At 43.5% G+C, this 17,122-nt stretch overlaps 1 protein-coding gene across 1 annotated transcript; it reads right to left on the reverse strand.

The window, feature by feature from the left end:
• Positions 1–12,508: 12,508 nt before the first annotated feature.
• Positions 12,509–14,748, reverse strand: LOC128058761 (antileukoproteinase). The gene is made up of 4 exons (XM_052651241.1): positions 14,667–14,748; positions 13,864–14,022; positions 13,228–13,377; positions 12,509–12,646 (listed from the first exon to the last, which is right to left on the reverse strand). Exons 1-4 carry the CDS (start codon positions 14,746–14,748, stop codon positions 12,642–12,644), a joined length of 396 nt encoding a protein of 131 aa, XP_052507201.1. The 3' UTR covers positions 12,509–12,641.
• Positions 14,749–17,122: the final 2,374 nt, after the last annotated feature.

Below are 17,122 nucleotides of genomic sequence, written 5' to 3' on the forward strand. Positions count from 1 at the left end.
TTAAGGCTTTCAACACCAATCATCCCTACTCTCTGTTTTCCCCAAGGCCTTCAAGAAACTCAAACAAGGCAGAGGATATAAATGATGGTGTTAAGAATTTTACAGTGTGGACACTTCCCTGGTGGTCCAATGGTTAAAACTCCATGTTTGCACTGCAGGGAGTGCTGGTTCGATTCCTGGACAGGGAACTAAGATTCCACATGCCTCACAGTGTGGCCAAAATAAATAATAAATTAAAAACCTGTGATGGTTACTCTACAGTTAAAAAAAAAAATAAAGAATTTACAGAGTCCCTGGGCTATAATCAGCCCTTAGGAAGCGCTCTTCTGTTTTGAAAAAGATACACAACACACATAGACAGACACACAAGTGTGCCCATAAACATGCAGATGTAATCCAATGCATCCAGCCTCTGAGTACTGACCTTTTCTCTTAAATAAAATATAAGCTCTCCTGGGCAGCTGCAAACAGGTATGCCAGGCTTATCAAACTTGAATGTGTATAAGAATGATAAAACACATATTTTGATTTAATAAATCTAGGATGGGGCCAGAGATGCTATACTTCTCCAGCTCCCAAATAAGTACACTGCTGGTCTATGGATCACACTCTGAGTCACAAGCAGGCATGTCACAAAGACACAACAGGCTTGTAGAAACACACATGCAGGCATAACTGAAAACCTTTATGAATTTCATAGGCACATGAATTTGTGATTTCTCAAAAATCACTAGGCAATAGGAGATGGATCTCTAGGGGCATGGACCTATGCTTCATGAGAAAATTTGATCTGTTAGCACCTGCCCAGAACCTAAGAAAAGTTATGATCTGGGAGTGTGAGAGTAGTGCTAGGATGGGGTGGAATAGAAAAGGGCAGGACAGGACAGCCTGGACATTCTCTCTATGAAATAAGTGCTGCTCCCATGAAATGGGGCTTGGAGTCCTCAACTGTCCAATCTAGACCTTTCGGGTACCTGGAAGCCTTCACTTCCCCAGGACCATGCCTCTAAATAGCAGCAACCTCCCTCATCTGCCCCTAGCTTCCTAGAGGCCCCAGGGTCAGAAAAGCAGGGAGCAATCGGTGAACCTGTGTTTCACCTTTTCCTTTTCCTAACAGGATATTTTGTTAAACAGAATTTTAAATGTTATTATAGTCAAACTTACCAATCTCTTTATGATTAGTATTTTTGTGTCCTCTTTAAAGAATCTTTCTCTATACTGAGGTCATGAAAATATTATCCTGTATCACATTCTAAACGTTTTACAGCTTTGCCTGTTATATTGTCTACTTGGAACTGTTTGCATGCTATGAAAGGTTGTGATCAAGTTTCTCTTCTTTCTCCTTCTTTTCTGAAAATGTGCACGGGGAGGTGACCATTTGCCCCAGTGCCATTTATTGAAAACACTCTCTTTTCCCTACTGGTTTGCCAGTCACCTATGACATAAATCAAATTCCTGCATGTGAAGGGGACTGTTTGGAGGCTCTTTATTCTAATTGGTTTGTGTGAGCTTCGAATTTATTGCTTCTCAGCTCCAAATCCATCCTTGAATGCTGGCTTGTAATATGGGAACATTCTCCCTTGTTAACCAACATGAGGGCTTCCCTGGTAGCTCAGCTGGTAAAAAGAATCTGCCTGCAATGCAGGAGACCCCGGTTTGATTCCTGGGCCAGGAAGATCCCCTGGAGAAGGGATAGGCCACCCACTCCAGTATTCTTGGGCTTCCCTGGTGGCTCAGACAGTAAAGAAACTGCCTGCAATTAGGGGGACTTGGGTTCAATCCCTGGGTTGGGACGATCCCCTGGAGGAGGGCATGGCAACCCACTCCAGTATTCTGGCCTGGAAAATCCCCATGGACAGAGGAGCATGGCGGGCTACAGTCCATGGGGTCGCAGAGAGTTGGACACGACTGAGCAACTAAGCACAGCACAGCTGACATGATGTTAATCTTTATCAGTAGTGGGCGCAGGACGGACACAGGAGGGAGGGGAAAGGGACTCCTTTTCCTGATTCTGATGTGCCTTCCTTTTTCTTGCTCTGACACCACTACCCTGGTGTGTGATGCCCACCAGTGGCGCTCACGCAGCAGGGATGTTCAGTGGAAACCCGCCTAGCCAGCTGCCAGAAGAGATCCCAGGACAACCCAGCGGCTGCTGCTTCCTGGTCGCGGTTTCCCAGTTAGTTCAATAGCACCCCCAGCAGGCCGCTGCCCAGAGCATCCCTCCAGCTCCCCCAGCTGGCCTCTGCCCTCGGACTGTGAACCAGCTCTGGTTTGGGAACTGCCAACCAACCGACTGCCACCACATCCTCTCTGATAAGCCTGAATCTTAAACTTGGAGAGGATTCACTCTCCGGCAAGTTTGTTCTTTCCTTGACTACTTACTCTCCCTCAGTCCTAGAGCTTTCTTTTTTCTCTTTTTAGTTATAAGTTTCATATTAAAGCTGCCTGGCTCACATTGCTGGTTTTTGTTTTTTTTTTTTTCTGTTGTATACTATTGGTCTGTGAGTCTATCCTTTGCCAATATCACAATATTTTATTTACTTCAATTTATGCTAAATTGTAATAATTTGTAGAATAAATTTTACTGCTTTCTTCCTTTTTTTATGGTCACACTGCACGGCATGTGGGATCTTTGTTCCCCGAACAGGGATCAAACTGGAGTCCCCTGCTTTGAAAGGCAAATTCTTAACCACTGAACCACCAGGGATGTCCCTGTCTTGTTCTTATAGTCTTCCTTTAGGTTTGTGCTATTCTTGTCTCTTTGCTTTTCCAAATACATTTCTTCAATAGCTTCTTCAAGATACACACACATGCAAACAAAGCAACAATAACCTATGGGAATTTTTATTCATGATGGTACTGAATCGATAAATATATCAGAGGAAAGTACATCTTGATGATATTCAGTTCATTTCAGTTCAGTCGCTCAGTCGTGTCCGACTCTTTGTGACCCCATGAATCGCAGCATGCCAGGCCTCCTTGTTCATCACCAACTCCTGGAGTTCACTCAAACTCTTGTTCATCGAGTCGGTGATGCCATCCAGGCATCTCATCCTCTGTTGTCCCCTTCTCTTCCTGCCCCCAATCCCTCCCAGCATCAGGGTCTTTTCCAATGAGTCAACTCTTTGCATGAGGTGGCCAAAGTATTGGAGTTTCAGCTTTAGCACCATTCCTTCCAATGAACACCCAGGACTGATCTCCTTTAGGATGGACTGGTTGGATCTCCTTGCAGTCCAAGGGACTCTCAAGAGTCTTCTCCAACACCACAGTTCAAAAGCATCAATTCTTCAGTGCTCAGCTTTCTTCACAGTCCAACTCTCACATCCATACATGACTACTGGAAAAACCATAGCCTTGACTAGAAAGACCTTTGTTGGCAAAGTAATGTCTCTGCTTTTCAACATGCTATCTAGGTTGGTCATAACTTTCCTTCCAAGGAGTAACCATCTTTTAATTTCATGGCTGCAGTCACCATCTGTAGTGATTTTGGAGCCCAAAAAAATAAAGTCTAACACTGTTTCCACTGTTTCCCCATCTGTTTCCCATGAAGTGATTGGAACAGATGCCATGATCTTAGTTTTCTGAATGTTGAGCTTTAGGCCAACTTTTTCACTCTCCACTTTCACTTTCATCAAGAGGCTCTTTAGTTCCTCTGCACTTTCTGCCATAAGGGTGGTGTCATCTGCATATCTGAGGTTATTGATATCTTACCCAGCAATCTTGATTCCAGCTTGTGCTTCCTCCAGCCCAGCGTTTCTCATGATGTACTCTGCATAGAAGTTAAATAAGCAGGGTGACAATATACAGCCTTGACGTACTCCTTTTCCTATTTGAAACCAGTCTGTTGTTCCATGTCCACTTCTAACTGTTGCTTCCTGACCTGCATATAGGTTTCTCAAGAGGCAGGTCAGGTGGTCTGATATTCCCATCTCTTTCAGAATTTTCCACAGTTTATTTTGATCTACACACTCAAAGGCTTTGGCATAATCCTTAAGGTTTGCAATTTATGAATATGGTATCTCTTTCTTTCTCTTTAGGTATTCTTTAATTTCTCTTGAAAAATGTCATCATTTTCTCCATAAAGATTTTGCATATCTTTTCTTAATCTTAGTTGATTTTTTACGTGACTGTAAAAAGTTCATCTTTAATTGTTTCTGGGATATAGAAATATAATTAGTTGTTTACTGTTGAGTGCTGATCTGCCAGAATCAGAGACCAACATCCATGCACAGTACAGAACCATTCCCTGGGGTGATGGGCCAGCTATCTGGTGACAGGTTGATTACATCAGGCCACTTGCATCATGGAAGGGACATCAGGGAATAGACACTCTGGATATGAATTTGCCTGCCCTGTATGCAATGTTTCCTTATATGCAAAACTACCAGACATGCAGTTACAGAATGCCTTATCCACCTTGCCTTACAATAATGCTCTGATCAAAGAACTCACTTCACAGCAAAAGAAGTGTGGCAGTGGGCCCATGCTCATGGAATTCACTATCATTCTCAAACAACTAACTTCATAGAACAGTGAAACAGCCTTTTGAAGACTCAGCTGGAGTGCCAGCCAGATGACAATACCTTGCAGGGCTGGGGCAAGGTTCTCTCAAAGGCTATCCCTGCTCTCAGTCAGTGTCCGATATATCTTGCTGTTTCTCCCATAATCAGGATCCATGGGTTCAGAAATCAAGAGGTAGAGATGGAGGGGCACCTCCCATTATGACCCCTAGGGAGCCACTAGCAAATCTTACCTTCTCGACCCCTTGACTTAGTGCACTGTTGGCCTGGAGGTGCTGGTTCTGGAGGGAGGAACGTTTCCACTAGGTGGCTCAGCAGCGATCCCATTGAACTGAAAAAAGCAAAAATAAACAAATAGGACCTAATTAAAATTAAAAGCTTCTGCACAAAAAAGGAAACTATAAGCAAGGTGAAAAGACAGCCTTCAGAATGGGAGAAAATAATAGCAAATGAAGCAACTGAAAAACAACTAATCTCAAAAATATACAAGCAACTCCTGCAGCTCAATTCCAGAAAAATAAACTACCCAATCAAAAAATGGGCCAAGGAACTAAACAGACATTTCTCCAAAGAAGACTAACAGATGGCTAACAAACACATGAAAAGATGCTCAACATCACTCATTATCAGAGAAATGCAAATCAAAACCACAATGAGGTACCATTTCATACTAGTCAGAATGGCTGCGATCCAAAAGTCTACAAGCAATGAATGCTGGAGAGTGTGTGGAGAAAAGGGAACCCTCTTACACTGTTGGTGGGAATGCAAACTAGTACAACCACTATGGAGAACAGTGTGGAGAGTCCTTAAAAAACTGGAAATAGAACTGCCTTATGACCCAGCAATCCCACTGCTGGGCATACACACCAAGGAAACCAGAATTGAAAGAGACACGTGTACCCCAATGTTCATCGCAGCACTGTTTATAATAGCCAGGACATGGAAGCAACCTAGATGCCCATCAGCAGATGAATGGATAAGAAAGCTGTGGTACATATACACAATGGCGTATTACCCAGCCATTAAAAAGAACACATTTGAATCAGTTCTATTGAGGTGGAAGAAACTGGAGCCGATTATACAGAGTGAAGTAAGCCAGAAAGAAAAACACCAATACAGTATACTAACACATATATATGGAATTTAGAAAGATGGTAATGATAACCCTGTATGTGAGACCGCAAAAGAGACACAGAAGTATAGAAGTCTTTTGGACCCTGTGGGAGAGGGCGAGGGTGGATGATTTGGGAGAATGGCTTTGAAACACATATAATATCATATATGAAATGAATCGCCAGTCTAGGTTTGATGCAGGATACAGGATGCTTGGGGCTGGTGCACTGGGATGACACAGAGGGATAGTACGGGGAGGGAGGTGGGAAGGGGGTTCAGGATGGGGAACACGTGTACAGCCATGGCCGATTCATGTTGATGTATGGCAAAACCAATACAATATTGTAAAATAATTAGCCTCCAATTAAAATAAATACATTTATATTTAAAAAATAAAGTTTTATTTTATACTGGAAAAATAAAATAAAATAAAACTACCATCCAGGTGCAGCCAAAATAAATAAATAGATAAAATAGGACTTCCCTGGTGGTGCAGTGGTTAAGAATCCTCCTGCTGGTGTAGAGGATATGGGTTCGATTCCTGGTCTGGAAGGATTCCATATGCTGCAGAGCAACTAAGCCCAGGTACCGCAACTACTGAGTCCACGCTCCAGAGCGTGTGAGATGCAGCTACTGAAGCCCCTGGGCCCAGAGCCTGTGCTCTGCAACAAGAGAAGCCAGTGCAATGAGAAGCCCGTGTACCACAGTGAAGAGTATCTCCAGCTCGCTGCAACTAGGGAAAGGCCTGACAGCAATGAAGACCCAGTGCAACCAACAATTAAAAAAAGAATAATAAATAAAATAAAACTACCATCTGACTACTTTGGGTTCCTCATGTCTCTAAAACAACAGGTAAAGAAAAGAGTTATGGTGTTGGCTGGAGTAACTACCGGGGAAAATTGGACTACAGCTCCACATTGAAGGTGTAGAAGCATATGTCTGGAATACAGGAGATCTCATAGAGACTTGGTAATATTATATATTTTACTCTGCAATTAAGTCATTGATTGATGAAGACAAAGGACTATAGAAGGACAGTGGAAGAAAGTAACTATAAATAACGGCTCCAAAGATGTGACCAGTTACACATGTGAGGCCTGTAATAGTCTTGACATTTCCTCCTTATTTTGCTATGAACCCATGTGTGCGTATTTTCTTTATTTTCTTTCTTTCCTCTCTTGTTACCTTATCATGTAACATAAGATGACTTGATGGTAGTATTTATGTATTGTTAATTTCAACATCAGAGTGTTCAAGTTACTGGATATGAAGGAGGAAAGTAAATATCACTCAAGGGCTTTACTTTCTCTTCTGGGAATGGAGTGAATATGTTTTGGGTTCTATACAGGATAATTGTATCTTGACTGGCAGGATTATGACCCTGTCATTATCTTTACTTGAAGATTAAGTATGGTTTAAGGAGATCTGTATGGATGCTCAGTCAACTTGTAATGGTTAATTTTATGTGTCAACTTGACTGGCCCCGAAATGCACAGGTTAAGTATTATTTCTAGGTGTGTCTGCGGGGTTGTATCCAGATGAGATTAGCATTTGCATCTGGCACGCAGTAAAGTGAATTGCTCTCCTCAGTGTGTGTGGGCCTCATCCAAACTGTTGAGGGCCCACTAGGACAAAAGGTGAAGGGAGGAGGAATTTATACCTTTTTTCTGCCTCTCTGCATGAGATGGGAGAAGGCAATGGCACCCCACTCCAGTACTCTTGCCTGGGAAATCCCATGGATGGAGGAGCCTGGTGGGCTGCAGTCCATGCGGTCACTAAGAGTCGGACACGACTGAGTGACTTCACTTTCACTTTCATGCATTGGAGAAGGAAATGGCAACTCACTCCAGTGTTCTTGCTTGGAGAATCCCAGGGACAGGGGAGCCTGGTGGGCTGCCGTCTATGGGGTCACACAGAGTTGGACACAACTGAAGTGGCTTAGCAGCAGCAGCAGCAGCTGCATGAGATGGGACATCTCACCTCTTTGTCTCCTGCCCTTGGAGTAAAATTTATACCATCAGCTCTTAGGTCTTCAGACCCAAACTGCATTATACCACTGATTTTCTTGGGTCTTCATTTTACAGATGGCAGATTATGGGACTTGGCCTCCATAACTGCATGAGCTAATTTGTCATAACAGCAAATAAATACACACACATATTGCTATGAAAATATATATATATTTATATCTCCTATTGGTCCTACCTGTTCTACTTCTCTTAGGATAGAACCCTAATGTCGTTTAGTTGCGCAGTCATGTCCAACTCTTTTGTGATCCCGTGGACTGTAACCCTCCAGGCTCTTCTCTCCAGTGGATTCTTTACCACTGAGCCACCTGGGAAGCTAGAAGCCTAATACTCTACATTAAAAATTACTATTAAACTCAGTGAAAGTTGTTAGTGCGAACTTAAAAACAAAAATTGGTACTGATGAGTCTACTTGCAAGACAGCAATGGAGACACAGGCATAAACAACAGAGTAGTGGACACAGTGAGGGAACGAGAGAGAGGGAGGAACTGAGAGAGTAACACTGAAACCTGTACATTCAGTTCAGTTCAGTCGCTCAGTCGTGTCTGACTCTTTGTAACCCCATGAACCGCAGCACACCAGGCCTCCCTGTCTATCACCAACTCCTGGAGTTTACCCAAACCCATGTGCATTGAGTCGGTGATGCCATCCAGCCATCTCATCCTCCATCGTCCCCTTCTCCTCCTACCCTCAATCCCTCCCAGCATCAGGGTCTTTTCAAATGAGTCAGCTCTTCGCATCAGGTGGCCAAAATATTGGAGTTTCAGCTTCAACATCAGTCCTTCCAATGAACACCCAGGCCTGATCTCCTTAACAATGGACTAGTTGGATCTCTTTGCAGTCCAAGGGACTCTCAAGAGTCTTCTCCAACACCACAGTTCAAAAGCATCAATTCTTTGGTGCTCAGCTTTCTTTATAGTTCAACTCTCACATCCATACATGACCACTGGAAAAACCATAGCCTTGACTAGATGGACCTTTGTTGACAAAGTGATATCTCTGCTTTTTAATATGCTATCTAGGTTGGTCATAACTTTCCTTCCAAGGAGTAAGCATTTTTTAATTTCATGGCTGCAGTGTCTTTTAATTTCACCATCTGCAGTGATTTTGGAGCCTCCCAAAATAAAGTCAGTCACTGATTCCACTGTTTTCCATCTATTTGCCATAAAGTAATGGGACCGAATGCCTATACGTTACTAACTATGCCTATATATAACTAATATGTACATATTACTAGCTATGCCTATACATAACTAACCTATACATTACTGTGTGTAAATTAGATAGCCAGTGGGAATTTTCTGTATGAGGCAGGGAACTCAAACATGGTGGTCTGTGACAACCTAGAGGGGTGGAATGTGGTGGGAGGTGGGAAGGAGGTTCACGAGGGAGGGGTAATAATATTTTGATATGTGGTATGGCTAGCTTCCATTCTTGTACTTTTTAAAAATATTCTTGGCTCTTCTGAAGCCTTTATACTAATATATGAACTGTAGGATAACTTTGCCAAGTTGTTTTTAAAGATCATATTGGAGTTTTTATTGCAGTTTTATTGAATTTATAAATCCATTTTTAAAGAGTTGCAATCTTTACCTGATTGAGTCTTTCCAAACACAAACATCAATTTTCCATTTATGCAGTTCTTATTTTAGACCTTCAAATAAAATTCTTTTTTTTTCTTTTTAACCCATGATGTTCTGACATAATTTGTAGATTTGTTCCTAGGAATATTGTAGGGTTTGCTTCTTGGGATTATTTATGTCTACTTTTATTATTTCTGACTGCTTTTGGGTAACATGGAGAAATGCCATAGAATTTTGTATAGACTTTATATCCCACAATTCCAATGAAATGAAACTTCATCCATTATATTGAAAGTCTTAAATTATTATGTAGGAAATGACACTGTCTGCCAATAATAACAATAAGCTTCTCTCATCCTTACACATTTTATTCCTTTATCTCATTGCATACTTTTGTATATCTCATACACTGTTGAAAAATAGTGATGACTCATTCTATTTACGACTTTAATGACAATACCTCTGAAAATTCAACTTAATGTAGGTTTTGCTACAAAGTTTTTTTTTTCTCCTTTTTTTGGATTAATTTCTATCCTTTCCTTTTTTAAAAAAAAAATATTTTGACTGTGCCATGCAGCATGTGGGATCTTAGTTACTCGACCAGGGATTGAGCCTATGCCCCTTGCACTGGAAGCTCAGAGTCTTAACCACTGGACCACCAAGGGGAATCCCCATTTCCATTCCTAATTTTATTAAAGAATTCACATTTCAGTTTTAGGAGAGCTGTTTAAAACTTACTGAATTCTGTTGAGTATTTTGTTTAAGATGTTTCCATCTTTGTTCAGAGCAGACAAAATTGGCACATAATTATTTTTTCTTCTACAGGTCAGAGTATTTGATTGTAGTATCAAATTTTTACTAACCTCAGAAAACTTGTCATTTATAACTACATAACAAATTGCCCCAAAATAGCATCTTCAAACCATTAACATCATCTCACAGTCTGAGAATTAAGGTTTATTGAAGTCCTCATGTGTCTTCTTGAAAGCAATAGATAGAAGTCATGAATATATGCTGACATGGTTGAAATAAAGAAATCTTCATAGATAGCCAAGGAAAGTATGTGTGACCCTTCCCTAAAAGGTCATACAATTAAGGTACATCCATCCATTTTGTAAACCATAAATAGTTACTGTCTGTTTTGTAAACTATAAAAATCACATTTCTCAGATTATCAAAAGAACAAGAAAATCTGAATTACTGTAATTCGTATTTTGATCAAGGATTATACAGTGGATTTTTGGAAGGCTTTATTTAGACTTTGTGTGAACTTATTAATAAAACTGAGTGGTTATGTGTAAGTGATGAAGTGTTATCCCACCACCAACATTAACATAAACCAGCATTGTCATCTCCCACCTTGTTTAATCTTGTAGATAACCAATGATAACAATAAAACATTTGGTAACAGAAAGAAACATCCCCTGTTTCAAGGAACAGCTTGGCCGGATGGCTCTGATCTGGTGTCTCTCACAGGTTATAATCAAGCTGTTTGCTGGGACAAGACTAGATGGAGACTGAAAAATCTACCTTCAAGTTGCTCACATGCTGGTGGGCCTTGGCTCCACAGAGGCTGTTGAGCAGAGACATTGGTTCCTCTGGGGCACTCCTCAGAGGGCTGAATGTCCTCATGGCATGCCAGCTGAGTCCTGCCTGAGTAGGTGATTGAGGAGAGCACAGCCTCCCAAAATGGAAACCAATCTCTTTTAATGATCTAATCTCATAAGAACATAATGATCTATCATTCTGCAAAGCTTTATCGGTCACACAGACCAGCTGTGCGAAAATGTGGAAGGGGGCCATATTAGGGTGTGAATACCAAGAGGTGAGGATCATTGGAAGTCAACTTGGAGGGTGGCTAAAATGAATAAAATAAAATATATGAAATTAACATGAAATGAATGGCTCATAAAATGAATTCAGTGGCTCTTCTCCTTTTCCCTCATCTCTGAAATGGTGAATTTAATACTTGCAGTTGTTGCTCTTAGTATATTGGTTCAAATAGTATGGATTATTTTCTTCGACCTATGACATTTTTCAGGAGAAGACTGAATTACAATTTTGTCTTTTTAAAAAAATCATTAAGTTCTCTGTTTACTTTGGAATCCGTAGAGCACAGAAAAATGTGGAGCAAATTCCCCTACTTGGCCCTAGCTCTAGGAATTCCAGCTCTTATTACTTTCCACTCCACTGAGTTGAGAACGATATCACCCTCCTGTGTTTCTGGCCAAGAACATATGTTCCATGTGACCTACCATGACAATATTCCTATTATTGGGAAAGGCAGTCTCAAGCATCCCCCACTGCAGAAGAAGGGGCCTTTGACCTGAAATATGATACTTGCTTACCCAGAGATAAAGAGTCCACACAGCCCGTGCCAGACATACTGCATGTGTAGAAATATCTTCCCCTGTTTCAACCTCAACACATGCTCCTTCATTTTGTGTCAGTGTGTGTGCCCTTGGGCATCTGGTCAACCCCAAGCTGTATCTGTCCTCAGCAAGGAAAGAACGGGGTGGAGTCCCTTTACCAGTACATGAGAGGAGCGCATGTAGGTAAATTGCCCAGTGTCAGCTGCCAGGAGAGACTCCCTGGTCATGGGAGATCAAAGCCCAAAGCGTGATTACGTTTTTGCTTTCCTTGGAGACTCTGATAACAATATATTTATTGGGTTGGCAAAAATTGGGGTTTTGTTTTGCAGGATGTTACGGAAAGATGCGAACAAAATGGTTTGGTCAACCCAATACAATGGACAGAAGCGTTTGGAGTCCTCCCACATGACTGATAATCAGTTCATGTCGTTCTGCTCAACACTTATTTTAAGACAGAAGAAGCTGTGTCTTGGGAGAGAGAAGAAATGAAAAAGGCTCAAGATCACCACAGAAGGCAAGTATCCACCATTTTTTGAGAGCCTGCACTGGCCCCGTAACATTGCTATTCATTTTGCATTGCACATACCAATGCTCCATACACTTCGAGAAACTGATTTTTATCACCACTTTGCAAGTTAAGAGATTAAGATGTTAGAGATAAAGTTGTTTGTCCCAAATCACAGAGCTGAGTCTTTTCACAACTATGATGTGAACTCATGACTAGCTCCTAAGCCTCTTTCTTCCACTCCATATCTGTAGGAGGGAAGCATCTTATCCAAATATTTTCCTCATCACCACCCACCCACCTTATCCTCCCCAGTGTATCACAGAAGCAGGATGTATAGAGAGAAACATGCTCATTTATTTATTTATAAGTCAACAGGCATTTGTTGGCTTCTTCTCCAAAGAAAGATATTGGGGTTAGAACCAAGTCTTTGCCACGGAGTGATTCAAGCCTGGGTGTAGAAATGGAATTCCCACACCACACAGCATAAGAATCCAGAGACTCTCCCAAACAGCAGGAATCAGGCTGGGAGAGAAAATGAGATCAAGGCTTCAATATTGGAACCAGCCGAGTCATCTTCACATTCTTCCCCCCAAGAAATCCCTTGAGATAGAGAAAATAGCAAGGTGCTGATAGAGTTGAATGAGTCTTGGTATCAGGAGGCTGAGTACAAGCCTCTATTTTACTAGAAAAGTCTATAAATCAGAGCCTTCAGGTGGATTATCCTCAAAATCCACTGGTCCCTTGGGCTTAGACCCTAAACAACATCCTGGAAATAACCTTAATAACACATACTGAACAGTACTTTTGACAATGCACTTTCAAGTTCATTATATCCATTTTACATATAAGGAAGCTTAGACTGAGAGTTACTTGCCCGGGACCCTTACTCAGAAGGGCTGGGATAGAATCAAAGCCATCAGCCATCCTATGGAAATTCTTGCCCTGAAGCCTGGGAGAGAAGACTCTTGAAGACCACGGAGTCTGGCAGAAGCTCTGCTTGGGGTTGGGATCAGGAGTGCCCTGTTCATATGCTGGGAACTTCAGAGGGTTGAGACAGAGAGAGTCAGAGGGAAGGAGGTCAGCCTGCCCCAGCCCCTCCTTACCTTTCACAGGGGAAAGGCAGACTTTCCCACACATGGCCTTGCAGCACTTTAATGCACCTATGCACTGGTCGTCTGTCTCACAGTGATTGAGGGGTTTAAGCATCAGACATTGGCCATGGACCACTGGACACGTCCCAGGCTTCTTCTTAACTGGAGATAGTAGAGTCATGGGTTAGAAGGCTTAGGCCTTCCACATCACGCACCACCCCCCCCACCCACCCACTTCTGGGCCCCAGCCCCTGCCCTAGCCTGAGCAGAGAGAATCCTCCCGTGTCCATGACCTCCACGTCTTTCCTGAGGCCAAGAAGTACCGGCTGAACATAGGATCTGTTTCTCCTCTGACATCAAACCCTCAGTCAACACAGGAGGCCAGTTTTCCAGTGCTGAGTGGTTGGGTGGCTGCCCATTGCCTGGCTATCTGAATGACCAGATGACTATTACCTGCAAAACTGACCTCTTGGCAGACTGGCTGCTTTACCAGCCAAGTGGGTAACTTCCTGTCTGGGGCTGGATGACTTCCTGACAAACTCTGCTCAACAATTCTTGGCAAGGAGGAGGCCTGGCAGGACCTGCCCCCTCTCCCCAAGGCTGTGTCCTTCGTTCCACTCCTCCCCACCAGCTCTTCCACCTTCTCACCTGGGTTTGTGATGTTGACAGGGTCCAGACATTTGGTTCCGCAAGTGTCGAGGCAACATTTCTTCTTGTGCGGACACTGCCAGTCACTACTGCACTTGGGTTTCTCATTTCCAAAGCACTGGGCAGATTTTCTAGGAGGGCAGGCCCCAGCTTTCAAAGCTTTTGAAGAGAAGTTCAAGAGTTTGGAGGGGGCTGGGTGATAAGCAGGCCATCACAGCTTCTGGACAAAGCACCGCTCTCCAGCAGTGACCCTCGCCCAGGTGACTGTGCACAAAGTCCGAAGGGAAGTCCCCGTCTGGACAAGCTTGATGAAATCACACACATTGTCAGGAGAAAGGCATAGGGCTCCCAGCCAAGGTTTCTGGCCTCAGACAAAAGCAAAGGCTACACACAGGGAGTAAGCAAGGCTGAGGATAATGGAAATGGAGGGAACTAAACAGATAAATGGGAGTGACAGGGCAGGAGGAGAGCTAGAGCCTGAGGCAGGAAAACAGATTAATGGAAAGAATCAGCAAGAGTCAGACTGATGACTGGAGAAACAGAGACGAGTAAATGAGGGGGGGAGAGAGAGAGGAATAAGAACAGGAATGGAGTGAGACCTGGGCTGACAGATGGCAGAGTAAAAGAAGAATTTTCAGATGCTCAGAAGCCCTCACAGAGACCCTGGAGCCCAGGTGGACATGAACACACTCCCAGGGATATCTCCCGAAGCTAAGCTCAGAGTTCACAGTCTAGAGAAGGGTACATTCCTACACCACCTCTGACGTTGCAGCCAAGATGGTACCAGGGTATCTCCAACTCACCATTTTCAGCACCTTCCACAGCCAAAAGTGCCAGGGTTCCCAGGGCAAGAAGCACGAAGGGGAAGAGGCCACTGAACTTCATGGTGAGGGCAGGGGTGAAGCTGATGGCCAGACCTCCCAGTTTATACCTTCACTAGTGGGTGTGGCCTCCCCAGCATTTCCTTGGCCCCTCCCAGCTTCCATGGCATAAACAGGAAGCCAGAGACCACGAAGCTTGATATCAGAGAGACAGTGGTTCATTCCTGTCCCAGGCAAGACTGCAAGGCCACTGAAATAACTACCAGGGAAGAAATAGAGGAGAGGCTGGCCTGGGAGATCAGCAGGCTTATGAGGAAACTATCTCAGGTGTCCATCTGAACCCTGAACATTGTGGGGGCCCCACGTCCCTTAGCCTTGTTAGTGGAGATGGGGTTAAAAGGTTAACTGCAAGGATGCTATTTAGCCCTGGATTTTTAGGTAAGATGTTGGGAAATGCACTTCTAGTTCTCCCACGCCTGGACTCTCAGGGAATTGTGAAACTCTCTATACTGATTGCTCAATGCAGTTTCTTTCTCAAATTTCAGATAACATTGAGACAAGCTGGGATCTGGGAACTGGCACCCCTTTCTCAGTGCTTGCACCTGGACTAACGGCTCCTAGAGCAACAGAATACAAAGAATCTATAAGGGACTAAAAATAACTGCCCACATGCGCAGTTGGGGCAAATTATGAACAATGAGATACAAAAAGCCCAAAAACCCAACTGCCACTTCTGAGATGTGAAGTGGAGCAAAAACAGGGTACTACACAGGCACTCTGCACACAGCACGGCCAAGGAGGGGGCCAGACCACATAAGCCACCCCTCCAGCCCCTGGACTCCTCTGCACCCACACTCCACACAGAGGACCAGCTCACCCGCCCCCCAAGCAAGTGAGCAAGAAAAACTGTTACTTGTTTTTGCTCCCTGGTGTCCCAATAAAGACTTGCCTGAATTAAGAAATCTTATCTGACCTCTTCTCGATTTCCATTGATTAAAAGATTCCGAGAACCCAGGTGGGTCACAGCAAATCCTTCAGCTAACAGATATTGATCTCTGCGCCCCTCCCCCCCCCGCGATATTTATACTCTTATGTCTCCAGTGCCTATTCCATGTCTGGACATGGAAGATGCTCATAAACGGTTGTCACATAAAAGATACAGAAGAAAGAGCTCTGCCTTCAACAAATCTCTTTGGAGCTCAGGTTTCCTGACTGAAATGGGACGATTCTAACAAATCAGGCTTCTCAGAGAGTTGTGAGGTTATGGGTGTGGAAGGATTCTAAAAAGAATAAATGAATTGTTTCCCTTATGACTGAACAGAACTGAATCTGAGCTAAAGGGGCAAAGCAGCTCACCAGTCACTATAATCAACATTTAGTTATAGTGTGTAATTTGAGATGTTAGAGGAATGCTTCCTATCCCCTTCCTACCCCTACAAATTTCATGCCATGACAAAAAGTGGGCTTTTCTCTAGTTGCAGCAAGCGCGTGCTACTGTCTGTGGTGCACGGGCCTCTCACTGCAGTGAGTTCTCTTGCTGTGGAGCACCAGCTCTGGGGTGCACGGCCTTCAGTAGCCGAGGAACGTGGGCTCAGTCGTTTCGGCTCCCGGGCTCTAGAGCACAGGCTCCGTAGCTGTGGTGCATGGGCTTGGTTGCTCCATTGCATGTGGGATTTTCCCAGATCAGGGGAAATCCCTGATCATTGACATCACTGAACCCACCAGACATCGGACATCATGGAACCCGTGTCAACTGCATTGGTAGGTGGATTCTTTAGCACTGAGCCACCAGGGAAGCCCTGAGTAGATGATTTCTAATTATCAAGGGAGTGATCATTCTCTCTAGAACCCAAGCCAAATTGGTCTCACTGCAAAATCCAAACTCTTGCCCCATTATCATGTAACTTCTTGATGCTTGGAAGTTCCCCATTCACTCTTCAAAGTAGAGGTTTGTGGAAATTCAAATAGACACAAGAGTCTTGCATTGCCAAGCTCCTCATGAACTAATTTGTAAAATATCCTCCAACTAGACAGGCAGTTGATACCTGTATGCAGAAGTCACTCAGTGATTTAAATTTGGGGGGACTTCCCTGGTAGTCCAGTGGTTAAGAATCCATCTTCCAAAGCAGGGGATAAAGACCCAGTGCAGTTTAAAGAAAAATGGTGGGAAAAGAAAAAAGAAAATAAAAATACCCCAGAGAGCTACTATGTGGGGGCTTTCACTCCTAGCAGGCACACTCAGTAGGGCAAGTGAGAGACAGAAAGTCTGACTTCCATCAGTGGGAAATACCACAGTTGGGTCAAACAGCCTGGCTTAAGTTCAGCACTCTGGTTCTCACTTACACCACCCTGGGGATGATTTGATTCTTCTTACTCCGGGATAAGAATGACAGAATTGGCCAGACTTCCCACTCTCTGTTTCTTCCTATTTTCCTCAA

The sequence above is a fragment of the Budorcas taxicolor genome, chromosome 13, assembly GCF_023091745.1.
Source record: "Budorcas taxicolor isolate Tak-1 chromosome 13, Takin1.1, whole genome shotgun sequence".
Classification (NCBI taxonomy): domain Eukaryota; kingdom Metazoa; phylum Chordata; class Mammalia; order Artiodactyla; family Bovidae; genus Budorcas; species Budorcas taxicolor.